This window comes from Thermobia domestica, chromosome 5 (genome assembly GCF_964235325.1).
Source record: "Thermobia domestica chromosome 5, izTheDome1.hap1.1, whole genome shotgun sequence".
NCBI classification, from domain to species: Eukaryota; Metazoa; Arthropoda; class Insecta; order Zygentoma; family Lepismatidae; genus Thermobia; species Thermobia domestica.
In genome coordinates, this window is record NC_137458.1 from 173,274,659 (window position 1) to 173,302,001 (window position 27,343).

Consider the following 27,343-nt stretch of genomic DNA (forward strand, 5'->3'; position numbering starts at 1 on the left):
GAGAGAGAGAGAGAGAAAGAAGGTTATATACAACAGCAGTGGATTTTGTTTCGGGAGAGGCTTGAGGAACGGGTAAGAAAAATTTATTTTGTACGTGCAATGCGAAAAAATGATCACAAATTTATTTCGGGAAAGGCTAGAGCCCAACACCTATCCCGTAAATATACCACTGTATATCAGTCAACAATTACCATATTATCTCACACAACAAAGAAACAATTTTTCAGTAGAGACACAATAACTATCAATATTGGAGACGAGAACGAGACTTTCGAGACCTACCAAGGTCTGTCTCGGTCTCGGTCTCGTCTCGGTATGTAAAAGTCCGTCTCTGTCTGGGTCTCGTTTTGAATTATCGAGACGATACCAAAACTAGTCTCGGTCTCGGTACCATCACTAGCCTGGTACAAGGACTGATTGATGCTACCCCGAAGACTGAATGGAACACAGTATGTGTTCTGTGTACTGGATTCAATGTTAGACTTACTGCAAAAGGTTTCCCTAGGGATTTGCCGCAACATGTAGTATACGTATGACAGGGCACTTCGGTATGAGCATCCGCCGGTAATTGAACAACGACTTCCCGAGACGTCGGATCGGACTTCGCAGTCCACTGCATTAGCCTGAATGATCTCCAGATCTACATCTACTTGATTGTGAGCCTGTTCGACATGATCCAGGTATCTTTGAACAGGTTCGTCAATCCATGTTCCGGCATTGTTCTGCACGATTTGCTGTCCATGGCAGACATTTTAAGCACCTGTGATGTGCCTCACGAACATACGTTTATATCTCTGTACACATCAGTATCTACCGCTTCGAACTTACTGTTTCCACACTTCAGGCACTCGCTTAGTCTGCCAATATGTCCAATATGCTGTATGTTTATAGGATCTTACTGATATCGGTGTCAGAAATCACCTACCGATGTTTGTTATATTAATTAAGTTATATTTAAGGTCTGCTTGGATGCCAAGTGGCCAAGTCCAAAACTAAAATTTTCCAGGAGACAAATTTGAAGTTCAACACATCAAGAAAAGTTCATATTTCTGTTACATTCGCAACAAAAACCACAAATATGTAGTTTGTGGTCTAAAAGAACTTACTACACAAATAGGTACCCATATATAGAAGATAAATACAGCTTTAGTTTGTCTCCATTTTTTTTACATGAGTTGAACAAAAAATAGGGCAACAATGTTCTAACATCAGAGAGATGTGTTGCAGAGCTACAATAGTTCCGTGGGGAATGTGATTCCATGAAGTGTGGCGACTCCATCTCATTAACAGTCATAGGTGTGTCCGCAAACATTCAAGTCAGCAGAAGAATTAGTTGTTTTATATCTTCCTAGAGATACAAGGGGTCGATAAAAACGGCTTTTTGCTTCAAAGATTTTATACGTTTTAAAATATGTTATTTCAGAAGTCAATAACAGTATATTCCACCTTGGCTTTCACAATTTAAAACTCATAGAAAATATAGAATTATATGATTCTGAAAAGAAAGTCCTTAAAAAATTAGAGAATAGTAGAAAATCGGTTATTCAATAATAAAGAAAAGGTGCAAATCGGTAGACCCGGTGGGTTTTCTAGTACCACTAAATTGTTTCCATTGTTATTACATTAGCGTTTAATTTTCAAGAACGTGCAGGTAAAAAGTTTAATATTGTTAGCAATAATTGTTCTGAAAGTGCAGTGGATTTCGTGGAACAAAATACTTGTTTAAAATTAATGAATAAACTAAAATTTCACTGTAACTATACAAAACATTTATCGAGGCTAAGCCCAATGTGGCTAGGATGACCCGGAACACCATTCTACGCCTTGGATGGGAAACACCATTGCATCCGCCATACTTCTCGCACCTTCTATTATCATCTGCTCCATTCCTTGGACAAACACCTTAGAGGACGCCAGTTCAAATCCCTAGTAGAGGTGCAAAACGCACTTGATACTTTCTTCGCTTCACGGCCCACCAAGTTCTATAGCGATGGAATCCATGGCCTTCCACAAGGTTGGAAGAAGGTCGTTGATGCTGATGGAGACTATTTTTGATCTTCCAGGTACATCTTAGGTGATATATCGATGTTCGAAGATGGTGGGTGAAGAAGTGACAAAACTTTCTTAGTTACGTTTATAAACTTTAAGGGGGAGAACGTTTACAACACTATCTCAAGTGTTGTTTACAACACTTATTTTAAAAATCTTGATGATATAACAATAAAAAAATTAGTTTTATAAATAAGATGTTAAATTAACTTCACACTTAAAACACTTGTTTATGACTTTATTTTAGTAAACTGAAATCTCTTAAGCTCAGAATGAAATGTTTTCCTAACGGAGACGAGAAGTAGGAAATATCTTATACAATGTTGTACTTGTTTCTTGGTTAATAAGATGTTTTTCTTGCTTACCATATTGAATTTAGGCAATCAGTAAAATACGTATAGCAACATCCCAGGTACTTTATAAAATGTTTAGGCAACCAAAACCGCATTTGGGATGTATGGGCTGCATATCTTACACTTGCAGCTAACAACTGCGATGCCAGTTTGGAAACCAATCAAGATAGCCACTGAACATAGTGTTACGGGATATGAAGTTCGAAGTACGACCTTTAAGAAACCTTCACCCTTTAACAGTCTTACACGCGACACTTTTAGTTTGCTTTGTTAAATCAATTACTTCTCCCAATTTGTTCAATCTTATTAGTCCCTCATAGTCAGGCTACTACATGGCATTGACCGCTTCGTTCCTTTACCCGCTACACGATGATACAACAAGAAGGTAATAGACATAGATGTCAGTACTCTGACTCAAGTGAGCCTCCTTTTGCTACGTTTATCTGTCAACGTTAGCAAGCTCAGGAGGAAGTTTGTGTTAAGTCGACGATAAGTGGAAATACGGACTTTACCAACATCATTTTTGGGTAATCGGCCACTCTCAGGAAACCACGTGGTTTCACCACTATCTCGTCATTCTGACGTAATAGGGACAGTTGGATCAAAAGCAATTGAGAGAACACGATCTTGATTATTCTATGATTGGTGATCGTTGCTGATTCGTCATTTTGCGTTGCATCTTGTCTTTTGGCCAATCCTTAGTGACCAACACCGACCAGTAACCGATCTATCTTTCAATTTCATGGTCGATTGACGAACAAGTCTTCAATTATGGATTTCAACGGGACGCCCCGAATTGAAAGTTTTTGGAACCTAGAGGACAGGACCTAACATCACCTATGAGTAAGAAGGAGTATATGTGAACTACTTCGAATTAGGGTAAGACGGTTCTAAATTAGTTTCTATTCTCTTGCTCTACAATCTATTCCTTAACACTCTTATTACTACCAATTCTTAATCAAAATGCACTTATTATTTTCAAATAATTTTAACACTATATTCATTTTCATTACCAAGTCTAACTTTCCTCATGGTTGTAGTTGCCTAGGACTAGTGGTGGAGTCGCCCCAATTTAACATGTGTTTTATTTCAAAGAAGTTTGGTATTATTATTCCACACCTCTTAGGTGCCTCTCATTATAAACCAAACACTTAAGCTGTATCGGAACAATGAGGCTACAAACATTGGATGTTTTAATCTAGTTAGTTGATTGCAGAATCTACTACAAGGAAACAATAGTGGAACTTGTATATAAAAGTTACCAGAGATCAGAAAACAGCGAAAATTTTAGATTTTTACAAAAAAAAGTCAGATTTTTATGGGAAAAACTCAATTTAAAAGAAGCTGGCTTTTCTACATTTCAAGTCTTCACAGAAGATGCAAATCCCGTTCGCATCTGAAATCCACTTAGGTAGTAGATTAGTACATGGTAATGCCATTATTCCGGAACCTCCTTGTGATATATGGTTACGATAATTATCTTCGATTCCCGGCTGAAGTTTACGTGGTTTCCAATTTCATGTTAAACTGTAGGTACACGATTCATGTACCCTAAATGCAGAAAGTGATGTTAAACTCCAATCCAACCAACCAACATTGTCAATCCTGTTCTTCGACCTATTTCATACTTTCTGCGTGAGTGGCCTTCTTTCAGCAGGGGGATGCTTTCACTACACCTTCAGAGTGATCTAAGTGGTCTATCTAGAACACCCTTTACACCTTGGACTGTTAGGTGTATGAATCTATTCCCTATTAAAGACGTGTATGACATAATGGGACACGATAGACTGAAAACCTTGTTTCGGCAATATTATCAAATAAGCCCGATAAGATCTATAATGAGCGTAGAATACCATGTACCAGACAGGAATTCAACACCTTTACAACCGATTAATCGTCCGACCAATTGTTTGAGTAGCCACTGACAATGATATTAAATCTTAGTACTCTATGGGTTATACCTGTGCCTTAGTAATTTTGGTAACAACGCTTTGCTCCTGGGTCTTCTCGTTTCCTTTTTTACTAATTCTTTCATAACTATTCACTTTCATTATTCATGAACCTCAATAAAGGGCATAATAGAGAGATGTTACATTAAATATTATTTTTCACTATCATTTAACATCTCATTTATTTCACATCAAACTTGAATCTCATAATTCCATTCTTATTGGGTATTCTTAAATGCACTCTCGGTTACCTAGTGCAAGAATCACAGATTTTATATAGTAATATTCATAATAAACAGTTAACTAAATAGTATATAGCATTCACTAATGGTGTTGAGATGTCAGACCCGTAGCCTTTGAAATAATAGAATCAGACTTGACAATGTGAGCATAAGAAAATATTTTTCTTGAAAGTGTTTTATGGAAGTCTCTTTCTTTATGAGAGGAAGTTAATGAATCACCCACTGATTGCCTTTGTTCTGAGCCTGTTTGATCAATGAGTGAGATAAATTAAACTTCAACAGGTACAAACTGTTATCTTATTAAAAAGAAAATCACATTATAAAAATAAATCATTTGTTTTATGAAAGTTAACTTAATATTATCTACATATTATGTAGTGTATTTTCCAATATAAATACAATAAAGGAATAATTTCCACAAGATTAACTTACTAAAGAGACTTGCAGATAAGAAATTCCGATAATAGTGCAAAAGCACGTGAGTTTTACTTTGGGATTTTCTGGTTTTAAAATAATAGATAAAGGAAATTTACGTAACAAAGAAAATGGTATAAATTAAAACATTTTGATAGTTGCTGGCACATTTTATGATCCATCGTATCATTCTAAAATGAAGGTCTTTCTCATCGTTGCTATCGCCCTTGCAGTGGCCCAGGTATGTCTGAATTATTCTCACTTTATTAGTGAAAAGCCTTTTTTAATTTTTTTACTCCTTGCTTTTATTAAAAGTATTTAATTTCACTATTATTGTTAGTTTATTAGTACACAATGTATTGTTTCTCAAATTTAGAGAGGAATCGGCCTGTGCCCTCCCGAAATAACCCCTGGTTCCATAACAAAGCATTTTAGTTCATATTTGTGTAAACAATTTTGCTTTTGTTTCCTGAGAATTTCACAGTAGTTTAATACACTTCCAAAAAGAAAATGTTTACCTTCTAAACAATTTTTGGAATATAATTTCGGTTTCTTTCATTACTTATCTGTGTCTAAAACACATTACTATATTTTGATATTATGTTACTCTTCGAAACAACGAAATATTAACATTCAACACTGAGATCACATTCAATTTCTTTTCAAAATTTGTATCTTAAGTTATACGTACGCTCTATCTTATTTACACTGTAAGCATGGTTTGAACTCAGGGGGAAGCCTGAGGCCTCAGCTCCTACGCCAATTTTTTAGGGAGAGCTACAACCCTCCACGAAATAGCTCAGTTGTAATTAACACATTCGTTTTCAAGTATATTTGTGTAAGTATTTTCTAATAATGATTTTTAAAAAGTAGTGCAGTTAGGATATTTGAGTAATTTATGTTTATCTTTTGGTTGTTTACTTTTTCTTTACACCCTAGGCGTTCAGTGCACAAGTGAATCAAATATACATTCTGTAATTTTGGACGTCCTAAGCTAGCCTAACCTATCTGAACTTCTTTCAGAGCTTAAAAGTTTTAATCCACTTCTAGGTATTATAATTCAAAAAAGAGCAGTGCAAACTCCTCCATGTACTGAAGCGTACTGAACAATTTGAATATCTCAATTTCTTACAATTGTTTTAATTATATTTGATTCCGTTGAGGTTAGAATACCCCTGATACATGATTAATTTAATATTTAATTTATTAACGTCAATTTCTGGGATAAAGTTACCGCATTTTCGCATCAAGATAATACTTGGTCAAACTCTCACATTTTAATTTAGTTATTGATTATAAAATAAGTGGTTAAGTCAGTGATCGAGCTCGTAAAGAAGGTAACGTCGTTTCAAATTTCAATTTTATCATATCAAAGTAAGTTGAGAAAGCTTCATATAAGATCAGAAAACATTACACAGATATTAATACATTACGTAAGAACGCTTATGTTAACTTGTTTCGACAATCTTTGTTTTTCTAGCGATTGGATTTCTATCAATTGGGTTAAATACGATTGAGTTATGATTATCACAAAATCTTGAAAGTGAAAAAGGAAAGAGTCTGAGTTTAACGTCCCGTTCAGCAGCGAGGCTATATGAGAAAAAAAAGGAAAGAGATCAAATAGAAGAGAAAGAAACACAATTTATTCTACAATTCTCCTGGATATTTAATAAGTCATTTCTAGGTTCGAAATCTGGATAACTAAAAATGATTATGTTTGTATTTCAGTAGGATAGACTATTGAAAATTTTAACATGAAACGCAATTGAGCAGTTAAAGATTGATAAATCAAACTGTTCTTTTAATTGAAATACACAGAAATGAAATTATTACCTTTCCGTATTCCATATATAATGTTCGTAATTATTAAAATTACAAAATAAAATGTTTTAGGTCTTTCTTCAAGTTTAAAGTTTATTGTATACTTTCCAGGCCCTGCCACAAAAAGCATTGATTCCAGTGCGAAAGACTCTCCCAGTCTTGGATACTGCTCCCTTGCCAAGTAAGCAAAATAATTTAGTAACTAGATAGTTTCCGTATGTTTCTTAACCTTACTCAAACATATAACGTAAAATCTAATCTAATTACTTTTTTAACACCAAAATATTTTGAGGTAATTTAACAAGATACTCTGGAGCAATTTACTTAGAAATAACTGCAGACAAAGCCTCAGCGATTACCACGTGTTTCGATGCACTACGAGCATGATGCTAAATCGGAGAGAGTATCTATATCGTGTTTAATCACGACTTGTGTGTCCTCAGAAAGTGTTTGTGGAGTCAGTCTGATTTATAGTCGGCATCGTCCTGTCATCGTCCAGATTAGAAAAAAGACCCTGAGAGTAACTATTGAAAACAAGGTCTTCATAAAAGAGGTTAATGGAGGAAAGAATTTGTTTTCTTCAGGGTTCATGCAACTAATTATACCTGCAATTTATGTACATAAAGGATCGGAAAGTACTGAGTTTACCCTAATTATATACTTTGTATTCAATTTTCTTTAGTTCTGAAAGATAGACTGTATTATTGACATATACGGACAAATTTTACACAAAGAAGAAAGGAACAAGTTACTTAGAAGATTCGCTTTCACATTTCTGCCTTAGGGTTATTGCTTGTAAGGCTTCAACACATAATTATTTTTTAAAAGTAAGTGTAGAGTGAGATTAATATTAGCTAAAACTTAGGTATATAGTCCCACAAAATTGACTTGATTCCTGGGTCATTAGAATTAATGCCAAATATACAGTCACAGATAATTGTGGAAGGCTGGAAATGATCTTTCATGTCAAATGTAGTAAGCAGGTTTCCGTATAGTGTAGGGTTAGGTTATAACTTACTGCAATTTCTGCTCTCGAGCTATAACTATTTATCAACTTAATGTATATAGGTGGAGTTAGAAAACGTCAGATGTCTGGATTACCTATGCTCAACCGGTAACCGTAGCGCCGAGCTGTTTCTGATGAAGGATGGGATAAATTCCGTACTACGTAACGAACAGTATAACGGTTGTGTGCAGTGAATTAAGCAGACAATAATAGTAATAACTGAGCAACCTCTCTGATTTGAAAAGAGAACAATTGTTTGTCGATTCCGAACATTAATGCGGAATATCATTCAGACCGTTATGTGACTGTGGTGGTTTTAGGTGGAGTCCGTTTGGTCCGTTGGGTGACTTTAGCGCTGATAACGGACTACAAAGCTTTAGCAGACGCTAATCGTGCCACGGACGTCCAATATGGATTGCTTGTGACTGTAAAACGTGATATGGCCGATGTGTCATCAACCATCTTATTTCAAACCACGGTGGACGCCCAGAGAAGCGAATAATCCGCAGTGTCTCCACCCAACCATTAAATATAATATAACGGGGGCTCATTATTGTTGTCTACCGCTACATCCTGGAGTACAGTGCGTTCTTTGCTGACGTTTACTATTCACGTCACTAGTGTGATTATGCCTCCATTTTAGGGGATTATGTACAGTATATGCATACTAAAATTCAGACTTGTTTCAAAGCAATGACACCATATTTAAATATTGAAATGCGCCCATTCACACAACCAGAGCTGTTTCGACGTAGCTTGAAGAAAAACAGGATGCAGTTGAAAATTTTCCTGGCAGTCCATTTCCCGGACATTCGGATAATTGAACATAATGAGTCCCTTTTTGGAGACACGAATCCAGGATAGGTTTCACCCTCCATCTCCTCCATCCTTTCTCACATAACAGAGACAGGTACTGCACATGGAATGGTGAAATATTCCACTTGCTACAATTCACTTCTATGGCCCAATCCAGGTCGATTCAGAGCTGTCCTGAAGGTGAAGGCAACCCGAGCCTATAGTAATGTAGACGTTGCACTTTTATATACGTTTCCATTAAATTGATAAGTATCTGTATATTTAAAATATCGTCTTTTTATTTTAATAAATAGTCATGGATAATGTAAATTTTCAGTAATAACAGAATGCTGTTTCCCAATTGCACAAAATACTCTGTCGAAAAATGTGACATGCTTTATTAGGCCAGCCACCCTGGATAATATTTTCTGGGTGTTCCTCATTCACAGCAGGCAAATTCCGAGATGATATTTAGCATACAAATCTCAGGCTGCTTGCTTCCTTGTCCATTTCTTTCTTCCTTCCCTGGATATTGTGCTCACCGAGGAACGTGCTCAAAGACGTAGTCAAGTAGTGGCGGGAGGATATATCTCTCCCCTTGAAATTTTTGTCAAACGCAGAAGAGAAAAGGACACAATGAAAAACGAGGGAAGAGAAAAGAAGGGAAATAGAGTACAAAATAATACGCATAATCGAATTCCTCTCAGATTTAGTACTACGATAGTAGAATGGAATTTAATACCCATAGAACGAGTCTCTCCACAATAGACTTTAGCTCGTACTCTGGAGTAAGTAAGTACTTAATCGAGACTAGGACAATCGTGTTTCTTGGCGCGATTACTCCGAGCAAATCGAGAACTCCAGGCATAAAATTTATTTAGTTAATTTTGATCAAGTAAATTTAAAATCAGCGAGTAAAATGTGAATTCCTGCAAAACAGGACAATGGTGGATAGGTTGAAACAGTTAATGTTTGATAATGATTCCAATAAAAAAGACAATTGTGTCGGAATCCGGCGAGCAAAATGAACCAGAGAAATAGCATATTTGTTTTAGAATTACGATGATGAAAAATTTGTAATATTTTCGGTCGAACAAAGATAGTAACTTGTATCTACTCAGTATCATTGAGCATAAGCCAGAATTTTCCCCTGACATGTAATTTATTTCATGTTTTGTTGATGTTATTTCTGTGTAATAACAGGAAAACTATAGTTCAACATTTTTACTCAGGTCTATATATTTAAATCTTGAATGTCAGATTTGAGTGCGTGATCTTTAATTTCTATTAGTTCCTGAGTTACTCACTTCCAAATATTACGTATGAGAGTACTTGAAAGATGGATTGCTTAGGAAAGAACTTAACATTAAGAAAGTACTTGTACTTATTTTTTAAAGGCTATATCAGACGAGGTTGTACTTACTGTTGAATGTTTTGAATGCTAAGTAAATGTGTGCGTTTTTCAGTTTTAAACACTGAGCATAAGAGCAAACTGAATGTTGTGGTGCTTTGCTAAGTAGTCCTTCTCCTTAGGTATTACCAACTTTAATATTTGGAAGTATATAACACAGTAACTAATAAAATCCAAAATCACGAATTCACTCAACATTGAAGGCACAAACTTAAGTATACGATCATAAACATTTTCAACGGTATTCAGAAATGTGTTTTCTGGTTACAAGCGGCATGCTTTACTAAGCGAGTGGGAAATACATTATTATTGATACCTGTATTCAGAAACGAATTTCATGCGCTAGTAACGTCAATAGTTTAAACAAAAGGAAACTCACATGGTACGAGCTTCCCTCTATCTGAAACGCTTTCGATAAAACTAAACTCTTTTCATTGTTTTGCAGTAAGCTGGTCCCTATATTTTAAAAAGAAATGAGAGGTTAATTTTGTATTACTAATAGATAGTTAATAAGTTGAAATATAATAATTTAGGTGTGAGCGCTTCTCAGTTGCAACGTGCAAACCTATAGACAATAAAGGAAGTTAATGAAGCATAAATCTCCAAAGATGTATATGTCCTTGTCTCCTCCTGCACCTCATGACTCATAAATGACAGGTTTAAGGCTAGTTCCCGGTAATCTTCAGGACTCTGTTTAAATAAAAAGTAAAATAGCATACAAACTTACAATTATAACTTCATCAAATACTCAAAATATAACAAGTCTAAAACGTCGGATTCCCTAATAAAATACACATCGAGGGAGCTCACATCTGTCGAAAAAGAATTAAAATACAATTATGTGTACATATGTAATTCACAGTAACTTTCGTAATAAGTTTCTGTTTCGACTAAATAAGACGTTGCAGGATCATGGTTAATGTACAGGTTTCAACTCAGGGTAAATTAAACCTTAGCATCGAAGTTAGTACATATCAAACAAATTGATTCTGATTAGTTTTAGAATGTAATTTCTATGGAAATGACTCAGGAAAATGCAAATATAATAAAAGAAAATATTACTTAAAAACTATATATACTATAACATGTATCATGAGGGATAAATGGTGCAAAAATACTTCTTAGTTGTTTCTAGTGTGATAACATCAGTAGAATATTTTTAAATCTTCCTTCACACTTTAAAGATTGTCGCTCTTTATTAGGTGATTACTATTTTGAGAACCTAGAGTAGAACGGAATTCTTCACAACTGTTATTAACACCATACAACTAGGGAAAACACCAGCACTTTCTAAAAATAGTTATTATGAATCTATCATTGTCAAATTTCAGAATTGAATAGTAGAATTATCAATGGCAACGTTGCCTCCCACGGCCAATTCCCTTACCAAGTTGCTTTGATCATCAATGGAAATACTTTCTGTGGTGGATCCGTCATCTCCAGTAGAATCATCCTCACAGCTGCTCACTGTGCTGAGGGGTAAGTACATGCTCAACACAATCTTTAATTTGTTCCTAACATTTTGAATATAAATTATTTTTTACTAGAAACCATTTCAATTTAATTGAAACACCTGAGAAAGTATAGCTTACTTAACAGATTAATATGATTTTGGATCACCTATCTCCAACAGATGAGCTCTGATAGTATCGAGTCATAAAGATAGTGAACGTTAAAAAATGGAATATGGATGAAGTTCATCACTCAGTTCCGTGATACATGATGAAAACGGAAATCTGTGCCGGATTTCTGACTCCAAGCATATTCCAATTGTTCAGTTATGTTCGATAGCGTGGATTGGGCAGACCATAGAAGGTGTTCAATATCATCCTGTTTTTCTTCAAACCTCAACGCTACATATACAACTCTCTGAATGGATACATTAACATCCTGGAATTTGAATTCACTGCTTGGGAACAACATATGTATCATAGTGCGTTAAAATGTCGGCATGATCATAGGCAGTGACTTCACCGGTAGGAATCCACACAGGACCCACTGAAAGCATGTATATTGTTATCCATAGATTCACCAAGCCGCCGTCATGCCTCACTATTGGGAAGAGTCACTGCTCATCTTTCGATTCTTTGGGGTCCGCCACATTTAAGCACTACCATTAGTTTGAAATAAGGAGCGATAATTCTTCCGACCATACTGCATGTTTCTAGACATTATGATTCATGTTCTATGCTGGTGGCACCATTGGTGTCGTGAAAAAGCGTGATGATTTCTTATCGTAGGTTTCGACCATGCCACGCGACCCTGTATGTGCAAGGAATGTGATAAACTGTGGGTGGTGCTGTTTGCGCCATATTATCAGTTGCACGGAAGTCGCACAAAGATTTGGAGCGACAATTAGTATTTAATGCTCTCATGACGTGTCACTGGGGATTTTCTTCCGATCACTGATCCTTTTAGATGATGTGATTTTCGAGGGAGTTTTGTAGGATGCCATAACCTTGGACATTATCTTTCGCCATTCACTGAGCACACTTGTCCCTTTCTTCACACTTGCATCAGAAACTCGAACGCAACACTTTGCTCGCATTGTGATATTACCAATTTTCCACTGTCGCTGCCTCTTCAGCTTATAGCACATTGTTGTTGTACTGCTTAGCACGTAGTTTAGAGTTACTCGAAGAGACCACCACCAAGGCCGGCGGTATGATCGCTGCCTGACTGTTGCCAAAACGAATATGTGATGTATTTCGAACTCTGGGTGTTTCCATTAAATTGATAAGTATTTGTGTGTGTATATATAGCAAATAATTTAGATTGAAGTTTAGTGTACATAAATAACTATGATATGGCATTGCTAAGTGTTACGAAGATTTCATTAGTATTTGTACTACTGCATTACATACTATTTTGCTCTTTCGATAATTAAAATATACTTATCGTGGATGACTCTTTCCTCACAAATAAAATTAACTAACTCGAAAACTGAGTGCCTGAAGCTCAGGCAGACAAACTGCAGACATCTTCAATACCTTTGTGGTGTGAACCTGTGTAGTATTTACTAGTGATTTAATAGATAAATTACTCTCTCATTGTGGGTGAGTGTTTCTAGGTGAAATTTGGCACTATGTCGTTCAAATTTAGTTTTATAAATAACTTCGTGTCTTCATTCTCGAAATATTGACATTAATTCTAACACAACGCAGTAATCTGTTGTATGAAATACATTTTGCATTAAATTTAATTTCAAAATATAACATTAATATCAAAGGTTAAGTTCTTGACAAAAATAGATTTTTTGCTACAAGAAGCCATCAAAGTTCATAGGTTGCAACACGGCAGAGCTCCTAGATCAAACGTACAATTAAAAGTGTAACCACTATTAGAATTATTGGGAGCAACAGTATTTCAAGGTTATGAACACACAATTTTGTTTCATCATGAATTAAATCAAACGCTTGATTACATTCAGAAAGAAGTTCTTACAGGTTTGTGGAAAATAATGGATTTGATTTTGAACTTTGAGAATACTGCCACTTTCAGATCTAAACAAAGTTAGGAGTTTGGAGCGTCAAATTAAGTTTTACTTTAATTTCTGAAAGTTTACTAATTGAAAACAACCTGATCATATGCTACGAGATATAATTAAACTTAATTTTCTTTCGTATTATTAGTGCTTCATCCATCGAAGTATACTTGGGAGCCCAAAATATCAACGCTCCAAGTGAGGCAGGAAGACAAATCATTGCTGCTGATGCTGCTGCAGTTCACGAACAATATAACCCTAACACCATCAATAATGACATCGCTGTCGTAGAACTCTCTCAGGCCGTCAGCTTTAACAGTAAGTAATACTCTTTATATTCAGTGACGTCTGTTTCCCTTATCTTCTGTTAAAAAAATTAAGAAGAAATATATGTCTTTCAAATAAAGAACACGAATCAGAATACGACCCCACAGTATCATTTTTTTAAAGTTTTATAAAGGTTAAAATTTACAGTGAAGATATTATCAAATGAATTACTAATTACATTGTATTAAATCAGAATTTTTAGAATCGGAAATTTACTTTTTTAAAACTATGCTATTTATCCTAGCCATATGTAATTTCTAAATACATGCTAAAATTTCTATTTAGTAATTACATATGACAAGGGTAAATAGCATACTTCTAAAAAAAAGCAAATATTAATTCTTGGCATTTATAAATTTTTCTTCTGTTAGTAGGAAAATTCTAAACTTTAATGTAGGGTGATCGTATGATAAACGTCGCTTTACTTGCAATTGTAAATAAAGGGCTCAGGAAAACAAGAGATAGTTAATTTCTAACTTGATGTCTAACAATAACATAGTAAAAATTTCAATAACAGAAAGAAATGTTAGCCCAATGATCTTACCTTGTACTTGTACTTGTACTTGTACTTGTACCTGTAGTTAGTGATCTTTCCTTGTACTTGTACTAACCCATCTCTTGCTACTATTATTGTATGTTTAGTCATTTAAAAAATACTCGAAAAATATGTAAATGTAGTCTGTCATCCTAGTGTAGTGTATAGCTAATTAGCTTTCTTTGATGACAAATTCAACAAAATTAGAACTTATTTTATGATATTTTACAGAAGCATTTTTCAATGTGAAACACCCAAAATTTCTAATTATTTTAAAATATATGAAATGTAATTATTTTATATTAAATTTAGATTTGAATTTCTAAGTGAGGACAAGAACATTCGTATTTCTTATGTCTAGAGCTGCTGTTTTTGCTTACCAATTATAAAATATATGTATAAAATGGCTTAATTCAACTTTATTCTATTAACTACAGATTACATTCAACCGATTGCCCTCGAAAACTCCGTTAGCAATCTCGAAGGTGCTACCGTCACCGTCAGTGGATGGGGAAAGACCTCTGATAGTAAGTATTCATGATAATTATATTGGAATAATTACATAACGTTAATTTATATTGGAATTTTTAATACATTTATTCAACCTTAATAGTGAGATATAAACAAATTTTGGAAATATATGAACTATTAAGGTGTAATGCTATTTCCAATAATAGTCAAAAACATATTCATATTAAAGTCTATTCAAAAACAATTTATTAGATAAGTGGTCACTATTCAACAACAATATCTTAATATGTTCTCAACAGGCATACATTTTAAAAATATTTTTAAACATTATAGCTATAAATCAGTTTATAACACATTACATTCGTTCCTTGTGGAGTTAATTCAGTATTTTGAGGGTTATAATCTTCCCTATTTTATTTAGCATTAACAAATATACCTGTCACATTTTATTCTCATAATTTTCTTTAAAATCATTTCCAGCTCATAACAGAAGTCATAGTTCATTGATAAAAATGTATTATTCATATTTTGTTGCGTAATTGCTTGGATATTCTTTGTTGTGATACACAGATATGAATCTAATCTCGACTTACACATGACACGTAATTAAGAGTGCTAAATAAAAACTGAAGTTAGGTCTAAGATTTTAATCAATTTGTTCAATTTGGACATATTAAAGTAGTTTATTCTTTGTTCAAATGTACTTCTCAAAGTTACAACAACCACGAGTAGGGAAAATTAGCCAAGGAAGAAGAATATATGTTCATCTGACAATTGAACTCAGCACATTTCAACAAAACCTTTTCTATTCGCATTTCCTGAAGTTGCGTTCATTAAAGGTGTACTAGCATTACGGTTAATTTGGAAGATGATTAGAAATCAGTATAAACTGTGATGTTTTGAGTACTACGATAGTTTCACCGTGTTCAGCAACACTAATCTACCTCTAGAACTCAAATAATATTTTTGTAGTATTCAACACTAGGAACAAATATTCCCTTAAGTAGTTGTGACGGCATATTTATGCTGTCTGAATCTGGAGGTAAGTAGCCCTTTTTCTTGTTGTGGGAATTAGAATTTATAGAAACAGTAACCACTGACAAGAATTGTTGTCATTGAAAATTCTGTTGCAAGTGTCTGTTGCGTCAATTTCTACACTTTGTGGTGACATAAATTTTGATGTGATGTGAGCGAAACTCAAACGATTTTCTGTCAACACTGAGAAATTGGTGAAAATGTAGGTAGTGCAGCTTGGTTTCAAACAGCAAAGTATAATGGTATCATTAAGCGCTGGTTGTATTCCTGTTTTCCTTGGACACAAAATAACAAAAGCAAACTAATTTGGTATATCATGTTTTGTTCTAGCAGCAGCTCGTATCAAGTTGCCACTTTTTCCATAGAAATCAGTTGCCCTCAGCATTAAAGTATAGTTAATTCAGTCTGGCTTCCGATAGTTCATTTAGTGTACGAGTATATGACCCAAAGATTTAGCCACATCAAACTACACCTGGATGATATTATACACTGCCGAAAGATCGTAAGACAAGAATCCGTCTTTAGCATCATTTTGCAATTGTATAAATCGAAAATATTGGTTCTCTGTATAAGTCAGTTTCGTCAGGACCTTGACACATTATCGTTACCTGGTTCTAAGATTACGAAAACCCTAGAATCATTGTTTTTACATTAACTACAGACCTCCCTGCAGCTTGTGAGATACATATCGCTTGTCAAACCTAAGCATCTCTGAATGGATTAACCTTTCCTTCTCCGAAAAAAAAAATAATGACATGAACTGTAGCATGCTTGCAAATGATGAGGAGAGACCACACAGAGTAAGGCCATCCCAACATCTACTTCTAGTATTATAGAATACTTTCGTCTATGTGTTGATATTCAGACATATATTTCACAATATCTGATGCTGCTGACCGCCATACGTTACACTGTTTCACATATTTGGTGACTTGATAAGTTCCCTAATCATAACAGAGAAAATCAATAGTGCAATATTTATTATTTAACCTACCCTAATTATTGATATTTAAAAATCTATAACACCACCTACTACTTACAAGACCTGACATTTTCTTAGTGGTTTATCCTGTGTTAATTTTGTTCCTTTTTCATGTTTTATTATAAAACTCGATATCCCTAAAAAAATACAGAAATGGCGATATTAGTAATATTTAAGAAAAATGCACTGATGTGCAAAATTTAAGGCGGGGTAAATAAAGTAACATAAAATATTGCGGAATCAAGAGAAACAAATTAAAGCCAGGAAAGATAATACCAAAAGTCTCCATAACGTTGCATGATATCGCGTCGGCGGAACCTTAGCACCGAATATGTTTATTACCCTACCGCAAAGCAGTTGAATCAAAAGGACGAGATAATGTGTGTCAGTCAAAAACATGTTAACATGCATAGTCATGATATTATTCACAACACTTCTCATTTATGGATGAAAATGAGGGACCACATCGAACACGGCAAGCGAATGAACTATTTGAACGATATAGAATAGACTCGTCTGTTCTTTCCATAAACTATGATCTCCACGAATATGTCCAGATGCATCAAAGCCCATCCAGCAGTTGAGGACAGTAATAGAATCTCATACAATAAACAATCTTTACAAATCTTGTGAGCAACTCAGCATGGAGATCATATTTTTGCCCTTAGGTTTCGGACACCAGTATATACTCACATCATGGATGTATTTCCTACAATTTTATTTTGCTGGCGTGAGACTCCCGATTAAATAAAATAAATTAATAATTATATAGTTTGGTAATATATATAAAGTTATGTTATAAGTTAAGTTTAATCGAATTCTCTCTGATTATAGGTGCAAGTGGAATCAGCTCTGATCTGAGATATGTTCAACTGCCAATTATCAGTAACTCTGAATGTTCACAATACTACGGAAGCTCCATCAACAGCGGAAAGATCTGCGCTGACGGCTACTACGGAAGCTCCTGCAACGTAAGTATGCAGCATATTTTTAACGTGTTACAAACATTCATACTGTGAAACGGAAAAATAATGGTTATTTGTATAATACAATCTTACGTTAGCCTGAAAGAAGATATAAACTCTTGAAGATAGCTTATAAATCAAATTGCAGATCAAACACTAGAAGCCAAGTAGCTCAGTTACATTTAAATCAATGTGATTTTCAGTTTCATTTCAGAAGAAGTGTTCTTTTTTGAACCATTTAATTACAAGCTTTAGTAATTTATGTATTAATTTGAACTTTTTAGGGTGACAGTGGTGGTCCAATGGTGCGTGGAAGCACCCAAGTTGGAATCGTCTCCTTTGGAAGTAGCAGAGGATGCGCCAGTGGATACCCATCTGTTTATACCAGAGTTGGCTACTACAGAAACTGGATCTCCCAGACCGCTGGAGTCTAATAGACTTCAAATATTCTTTAACACCACTTGTAAAATAACTCAAAATAAATACATAAACTTATTCAAAACTTAATTGTTTAGAATTTCTCTAATATGCGTATACAGTGTAATAAATATTATAGCATACAATGAGTTTGTGTAAATATCAACTATATTTGAGGTGGTAGGAGAGATCATGACAGGATTTTCTGTGACTACGCAGCAAGTTATGATATTTTCTAGGAGAGAAAGCTATCGGATAGAAATTATAAAAAATCATTTTCTGTCACCTTATTGGTTCTCGGGTAGAAACATTGTTGTTAAGATAAAGGAAATCATTTGAAAAGAGCTGTAACATTTGTCTGGAGAGTTTGAGAAATTTTACACTTTTTACCTAAAAGTAGCCAGCATTAAAAATCACAATTTCCTACCATGAGCAAAAAGAATCTGGCGAAAAAATACTTAATCAATAGATTTGTCAGGTGGTCTTCAGTTACGTTCTGAGATGAAGTTTTATTGTATCACATGATCGTATGGCAGCGATATATAGGTCAATTCCTTTTCACAGAACAAAGGTATTTTGGAGCATCCCTAGGAATTTTGACTATTTTTAGTGCTAAAGATCAAGGTCAAATCTTTTGGTAGATAGTTTCGTATAGGTCTAGTAACCTAGTGATGTTGGTTTAACTCCTTAAAATATTTTGATGGAAATCTAAGGTTTTTATTTTCGTTTTAAGTTAGATCTTACATTAAGCTTTAGAATACAGCTTATATAGCGATAGTATTGATGAGACATGAAACCTTTGACCTAGCCCGGGTTCGATTCCTAGTAGGAAATATGTGGTTTGGTTCTTAAATTAACCTTTAGGTCCATACGTCATATTACTTCAGTGTTCAAAGGAAAATAAAACTTCAAATCTTCTTCCAATAAAAACAATATTTTATGGCTCTTCATGTCCCTGTTATCCTTCCCCTACTTATACGGTATTATGGTAATCAGAGACTTTCAGGATTTAGGATTTAGATTTCTGCGCTTTTTCTTCATCCATGGTCATTTAGCCGGTGACGTAGGAGGGATGATATCCCTCTGCGAGCACAATATCCAGGAAAACGGAAGGAAGAAAGAATTGAAGAAGGAAGGGACCTGTAAATTAGGTACTGCCCCGTCACTTTTCTGGTGTGAATGAGGAAAACCCAGGAAAACCTCATTCAGGATGGTTGGTCTGAAAAAGGGTTTTACAATTTTTGACCGAGTGCCTTCACCGAAAATCGAACCCGGGACCGCTCATACCGAAGGCGAGAGGGTTACCGAATACGCTACGCAAGTCACACTAGAGACTTTAGTTTAGTATTTGGTTATGTCTTTTCTTATGCGAGTTCCGTATAACAAGCATGTTTAATCATGAAATTTCGACCTTGAGCGGAGTTATTTACATATTTTGCTGATACAACATAATTCTTCCAGTGCAACGCTACGCATTTTGTTACGTACCGATTAACATTCCTAGAATTAGTTACATAAGCAAATGCACTTCTCACTTCTATAATTCCATTAGGTCGGGTCCAGTACTTTTGTTGATATCATAAACGCCTGAACAGATGTTACCCAATTATACCTAACATTTCGAGCAGGCGACGACAAAGGGTTAGCCTGTGAAGAACTAAGACAGCTTTTAGCTGTGCAGTTGATGCACGCAAATATTTCTCCACTTGAAAAATAATCTCTATTGTTTGGACCGTTTGTCCATCGAGTACTACATATCAAAGATGGTATCACGTCGGAAGGGCCCGGACAAAAGAGCGAGAACAGAAAGGCCCGAGTCAAAACGGTCCCGTGTCAAAAAGAAAACCTGACAAAAGAGCCCCGTGACGAAAGAGCTCCGCGACAATAGCTCCTGAGTCACAAAGGTCCGGTCAAAAGTCCAAGCGACAAAAGGACCTTACGTCAAAAAAGCCTGCCTGAAAAATCTCAGAAGTATAAAAATGTTTATTAGATTAAAAATATTATGTGGGCAGTACTTGATTTATTAGTGTGATAGAACATATATGTAGAAAAATTATGGGATTAGTAAAATTATTACAACAGACCAACAATAACGATGAGCGTAAACGGAGGGAAAATAAATGTCGCAGATGGGTATTGATATGAAATCTGCATTGAATGGGGGTGTGGACATCATGGCAGATACTTTCGATTCCGCGATATTTGATTTTACACAATATTTTTTTGAATGGATAGGGTGTAGGTTTGGCACATCAATTTAGGCTAGAATTTTCCGCAAATGAGAATAAGAACTCATTTTTTAAAAATCTGTCTCCATTCGTTTGCGAGACAAGGTGCTACCTTTGACATTTGTATTTACTAGACCAAAGTATCTGGACAGGCAAGGAAACACGTAGACGGAAGAAAGAAAAAGGTTGCATATGGGAGTGTTGATGCGAACACTGCTTTGAGGAGGGTGTGAACATAATGGCAGCCATCTTGGATTCCGCCATATTGCATACCACACAATGTTTTTGAATGGAAAGAGTATGTTTGTCACATAAATTTAGCCTTCAATCTATCCACAAACGAGAATCTTATTTTTTTTATCTATCCCCATTCATTTACGAGGTAGGTGTGCTATGTTTGATATTTGTACGTAGACGAAAATATCAGAACAATCCAGTAATAACGTGGCGGAGGAAAAGCAAATGTGGCAACTGTGTTTTGCAAAAACTACAATGAATGGAGATGTGGACATTGTTCATCACATAAATATTCAGATACCATGAAACAAACTATCATAAAATGTTCTCAGCTTTATTTTATCCCTCCAAGTTAATAGAGTTAGTATTTAATAGCAAATACCCAACGATTTATAACTTTCTTTAAGAATTTCGGTGTGGTTGTTACAATTTTCTGGTATAGTGTGGGAAATATTGTTCCACGCTGTATGTAATGCTTTTCTCAGACTTACTTTCACCTTATGTATATTGAATGTACGTTGCAATTCGTTCCAAAGGTTCTTAATGGGTTTATACTTGGTACTGTGTGGTGGGGTTTCGAGCACCTTTGGGCAGTTTTAACCTCAGTCTCACCAGGCGAATGTCGGGATACTAAATCTATCAAATGTCCTTTCCATTACCTACTTTATCTCTTGTCCAGTAGGTATGCATCACTAGTTACCCTAATGAAAAGTATATTATGAAAATAAACAAAATATCAGGATGGACTTACATCATGACAGAAAGTTTGGGAGATGAATCTACAGGTAAAACAAGCAAAACATGTCATATGAATGCGGCTTTGTTTAGACGCTAGAGGCATCTGAAATTTCACCTACCGAGACGGTAGTTTGCAATACCGGGAGAACGTAGAGAAATAGAAATGTCGGGTCAAAATACATCGAACAAAACCCCATCCGATTATGCACACATACTGCGGAACACTGGCGACGCATAAGAGCTGCAAAGAAGCTGTTAAATACTCTTAGTGATGGAACTTGCAGATCGTACAACACGTGTGGAAGATGAGACTAGTGTACTGTAAAAACAAGAGGCATTGTCATTGTATTAGTTGTGGTCAACATCATGCCGTCCTACAGCAGCAATTCAATATGTTCTCTTTGTTCTTCAAGACAAACAGTTACACGATGGTGTAAGAATTTTCTCATTGGTGGCAATATCGCTGGCGTTTGCCGTAGTGTGGCAAATGCAGTACATACACTCTGGCGAAGATCTTCAACGTCATGCACGGGCCGTGTATACACGAGACTTTTCACCTATCCCCGCAGGAAACAACTTACGCGATTCAGGTTAGGTAAACATGGAGGACATGCTCGTCTGCCACCACGACCTATCCACTGGAAATGTTTCGTTCAGATATGCATGAATAGAGTGACATGAATGGCAGAGGCACCATCACGCATAAACCACATACACTAATGTGTCCGCAATGGCATGTCTTCAAGCAGAATAGCTAGGTCCTGCGTCAGAAACTGGCTATACGATATTGCGTTCAATCGCTGTGAGAAGAAGTGTGGTCCCACAACGTTGTTGTCAATAATACCAGCCCATATATTTAATTGGAAATGCTGTTGATGCTTCATCTCTATAATTGCATGCGAGTTGTTGGGTGCCCATCTATGGTCATTGTGGACATTTGTGATCCATGTGAATAATACCTCATGCTAGAACAACACCTGTCTAGAAAGGCTGGTGATGCACGGCAGTGATGGTATAACTAACGGCAGAACTGTCGTCGGGCTTCACACCATCGTATAACGCGTGCGTTCGTTGTACGTGGTTTGGTCGGAGATTATTACTATGCAAGATGTTTAGCACGAGTTGATACGAAACGTGTTCATACTTTGCTATTCTTCAGGTACTAATACTCGGGTTCTGAGTCACATGCCGGAGTATTCTCTCTTCCAGTGCAGGTGTTCGAACGCGTCGTCACTTCGGAATGTCTCTGTTGGGGAGGGGTGACCCAGTTTCCAGCAATGGCTGGTGAATGCGAATAAACATCCCCGGTCCTGGAAATTGTCGATCTGGGTAGCGTTCCGCGTATAATCTGCGTGCTTTTTCCGCACTACCTTCCGCTAAGCCGTACATCAAATACATATTTGCCATTTCGGTGTTAGTGTATACTACCCTATTCATCGTGGTGCATTCCTCAGAGCACTTACCCGTCCCACGCTTCTCAATATCAACAATGTTTCACACGAAACAAAGTAAACTACTTTTACATACACACCGTCACTACCGTGCCTGTAGAGTTTAGCACTAAAACACTTGTGCTGTTACTGTAATTGTCCCATTCACTACGAATGTACTGTGTGCTGTCCTCTGCATCTTCAATGCGAACACTCTCATGACCCACACTTTCACTACTGCCTATTGCTAACTTTACAACCCGATACTAACCACGTCCACTTGCGTCACCTACTATAGCTTTGCGCCCTCTGTCATCGCATATATACTATACAGTACATCTAAAATTGTATCCTTTGCCTCCCGATTGCTTTCAAGCAATTATGTTTTCACCAACTTCAATTTTTTCAGTTTTTCATTCACTTTATTTGCGCCCCCTGCGCCGCCGCTGTTTCGCCATCACTTATGCATAATTTGATTAATCGGATGGGGTTTTCTTTATACATTTTGACCCCACATTCCTATTTCTCTTCGTTCTCGCGATATTGCAAACTGACGCCTCAGAATGTAACATTTTAGATGCCTCTAGCGTCCAAACGAAGCCGCATTCACCAATGTTCATAATTTTCCGTCATTGATACCTGACCATCCTGTATATACAGAAATAAATCGATGTCGAAGACGTAACTCAAACCTGCGACAGGAGTTAAACGTTCATGTTCATTTGTTTTCACACTATTGAAGTGCAGAGTTTGAGAAACATGCGTGAGTTATATGTAGAGTCTTGAACGAAGTTGTTGTCACGAGGCTGTTTCTGTTCAATACATTTTGCTGCTTACTAGTGGTGAGTAGACAAAATTCAAATAGTTCCTTTATCCTTTGCGTTAACATTGTTGTGTCAATGAACAGTTTTATATGTATTCAAACGGTTATTTTGGTAATGGTCGTCCACACTCGTTCCATTTTAAGCATGTGTTAATGAACAGTCCTGTAGGTATTCAAACGGTTATTTTTGTCATGGCCATCCACATTCTTTCCCATTTTAAACATCACTAATCCCGAATGTATAAAATTAAATTCTCCTTACAGACACACAATACTTTAATTTTGGTAGGGGCCAAGTGCAGATATCGAAAACCCATACAAATTAAATCAGTTAATATTGGTAGGTTCAAAGGTTTAATACTTGCGTACTGAGATCACGTTATAGTATAAAGCAATAGAGGAACTTCATTTCCACCCCTTCCCTGGAAAACGTCTGGCGACGCCCATGAATTATTTCTGTATATATTTTCTTTACTTTCTTAATAGAATTTCATTAAGTTAACTAGTGATGCATACCCAATGGGTGATGGCATGGGCAGTTGATAGATTTATTATCCCGGCATTCGCGTACTGGGACTGAGGGCAGTCATTCGCGCATTTTCTGTTCAACTAATCTTTTCTGTTTTCATTCTGCTTTATTTAACTTTTTCTACATTGGTCGCAACATCGAGCAGAGGCTCCGTCCCATCAATGCCTGATTGGCAGTTCATATTTCTCCAGAAATATGGGTTCACTTTATTTCCCATTCCAAAGACATGCGAAACGAGTGCTTCCACACGTTCTTTTTTCTATTTCCATTACCTACCTCTACACCAAATTTGGTGCAATTATCTCTGAGTGACATCACAGCCTTCCCTCGTAAGAACGTTAAGATATATATTTGTTTTATCATAATCATATCAAGACACACTAACTCTCCGACGTCTGATGAACATATATATAACCCAAACCATTACACTTTCTTCTCCGTATTTTACAGTAGGCTGGATGTTTCTGTAATTTATCTTTGTATTTACTTGTCGAAAAGCTATTATTCAACCATCATAGCGATGCAGGTTTAATTTAAATTCGTCAATAAACAACACATATTCCCACTAATTTTTGGGCTTATCTTCGAGAGCTCTAGAAAATTTAAGTATCTTATATTTCTTAATTTGTATAATTTATGGTTTCTTTCTAGTTTTTCTACCATTATATCCTTCCCGTATTAACTCCATACGGTACAATACACTGACCAGAAAAACACTGTTACTATCCGCTACTATTTGAACAAAGTTTTGAGCTCTGCTAAATATTGGAAACTGCACATTCAGAGCATTCTATTCCTTGATAGTCGTAAAGTAACAATTAACGACAAGTATGGGTTAAGTTCCAAAGTTGGTCGTCCAATTCTACCAATACTTTCTTCTACTAGAAACAAATGTCAAAGGTGGCACACGCTATCTCATAAACGAATGGCTGTCGGTCAAAAATCAGTTCAGATTATCGTTTGTAGAAAGATTCTAGCCTAAATGTATGTGACAATGCCTCAAGCGATACAGAAACGCTCCACCAGGCCAGCCAATACAGAACTATCATTCAATCACTTCGCATAAAGCGATACAAGAAACATCCACCACACCCTGTGCGATAAAGGACATTCCTTTGTCATCCACCATGCAAAGGTGTATTATTATGCTGATTCCTTTAGACTACAAGCATTGTGATCTATTCATCGAGCTCAGCCGGCTTTTCTTTTCTTTATTTGAAATAAAACAGAGATGTGTTTTTCACATCCTTTCCCTACCGTCTGTCAGGAATGAAAATTCTTGTATGAGAGTGCGCCAAATGTTAAACTCCACCAATGCTAAAAGTTGGTTATATAATATCGACTAAACACGACGTTTTACACTTTAACGTGTATTTAACTCTTAATCAGACTTGCAAGAAATACTATCAGTACACAGCAAAAAAATGAGGTGTTCAAATAACACAAAATGACTACCACTTTAGCGTGTTACTTGTGTGTCAATTCAACACCAAGCATATCGCCTCCAGAGCATATCAGAAATACCTTGCTACTGGCTGTGAGTATTTGCAGGGTTTTTTATTGCTTGGTATGAGCAAAGCTTTGCGAAATATATTTCGCATTTATGGCAAGTAACTAATAACATTCTATATTTTCTCTAATCGGTCACAATAATACTGTTGTAAACTTGTAAATCGTCTGACAACAGTTACACAGATAGCAATGCTTCCATGTATTTTCTTTATCTGTTATTTTTGTGTCTTAGCAAGTATGTACAGAAGATGGCAGAACTGTTACCTATATAACTGTTGTCAAACGATTCACATATTTACAAGAATGTTATCGTGACCGATTACAGAAAACATAGAACATTAATCGTTATTTGGCATAAGTGTCAAATATATTTCGCAAAAGTTTGCTCATATTAAACGATAAATACTAATTCAAATTCTCTCAGGTAGTACGGAGGTATTTCTGATATGCTCGGATGGCTATGTGCTTGGTGCTGGACTCAGAATTCAGGATCGATTATCGATTCAAGGTCTGGGAACGATTAGTAACGCTCTGCGAGCATTTTCTAGCATTTTTGTTCACTTAGGGAGGATTGTTCTATTATAGACAATCGACATCCCCTTGCAGTCCGTATTGTAGACTCAAGTGGGAGCCCGTGGCCATCATCACATAGTCATCTTCTCACCTTTTTGTGGAGGGCCAGTGCTTGCACTGACCGACATCTCCGCGAGGACGCATTGCTGCCTCAAGTGAGAGCCACAGTGGGCTTCCTATCCGCATCTACTTCGCACGATCGCCTCGAAACACTCAGTTTGCTCAACTTAATACACGGGCAACACTCCTTGAGTGCCCCGTTTTTGCTATTATAACTGTTTTCTCTCGTTTCCATCATGCATAAACTACCAGGAGTGTGCCGACCACCTTCTTCAACACCTGAACCTAAAGAAAAACCTCATTTCACCGACCTCTCCTGCAAAACACGAACCTTATCAGGATCTTCTGACAAATGAACAAGTTCCGAAAAACGAGCACCCTCAAGATCTCCAGTTTAAACTTATCAGATGCCAAACCAATCTGCTACTACAGACCAACTAACTGATATGGACTTGGAACATGTTCCTACTGGACCATCCGGATCTGCTTCTACCAAACCTACCATCCATAATTTCCTGCTCACGAAGTATGATACTAAATTTAGAACACCAAAACTTGTCTATTCAACTTCAAAAATATATGCCGAGAGCAGATATTGCTGACATAATCTTCCCCCGGAATGGGATTATTCTCAAATCTCCGGACGTAAACTTCGCTACAAAACTTCGAAATTAGGCATCTTTTGAAATTTTTGGCCCACAGGCTACTATGCAACGCCTTTCACCTTCCTCCAAAAAAACAACCGCCTATTACTCGGCGACCTCCACAACTATCAGTCGTCATACGAGGTGTACCTCTAGACTACACTGACGCAGAAATCGAATACGAACTACGCTATGCAGGACATGAAATCACAAAATGTATTAGAATCATCGGCTAAAATAGACCTACCTATATGGTACGAGTGCTCACCAATTCTAAAGATACCATCGATGACCTTCTTCTTTACGGTGCTTC

General features: G+C 36.2%; 1 protein-coding gene across 1 annotated transcript; it reads left to right on the top strand.

Annotated features, from left to right (window-relative positions):
• The first annotated feature begins 5,186 nt into the window (after positions 1–5,186).
• Positions 5,187–18,346, top strand: LOC145686283 (brachyurin-like). Its single transcript, XM_081759414.1, has 7 exons — positions 5,187–5,248; positions 6,940–7,009; positions 11,372–11,519; positions 13,673–13,842; positions 14,824–14,913; positions 17,709–17,845; positions 18,124–18,346. The coding sequence occupies exons 1-7, from the start codon at positions 5,204–5,206 to the stop codon at positions 18,271–18,273; spliced, it is 810 nt and encodes a 269-aa protein (XP_081615540.1). The 5' UTR covers positions 5,187–5,203; the 3' UTR covers positions 18,274–18,346.
• Positions 18,347–27,343: the final 8,997 nt, after the last annotated feature.

Excerpts from the sequence above, each read along its gene's own strand:
- LOC145686283 (XM_081759414.1), top strand. The coding sequence starts at position 5,204 with ATGAAGGTCTTTCTCATCGTTGCTATCGCCCTTGCAGTGGCCCAG. Across the intron at positions 5,249-6,939 it reads TCGCCCTTGCAGTGGCCCAG|GCCCTGCCACAAAAAGCATT; the intron begins GTATGTCTGAAT and ends TATACTTTCCAG. Across the intron at positions 17,846-18,123 it reads ACTACGGAAGCTCCTGCAAC|GGTGACAGTGGTGGTCCAAT; the intron begins GTAAGTATGCAG and ends TGAACTTTTTAG.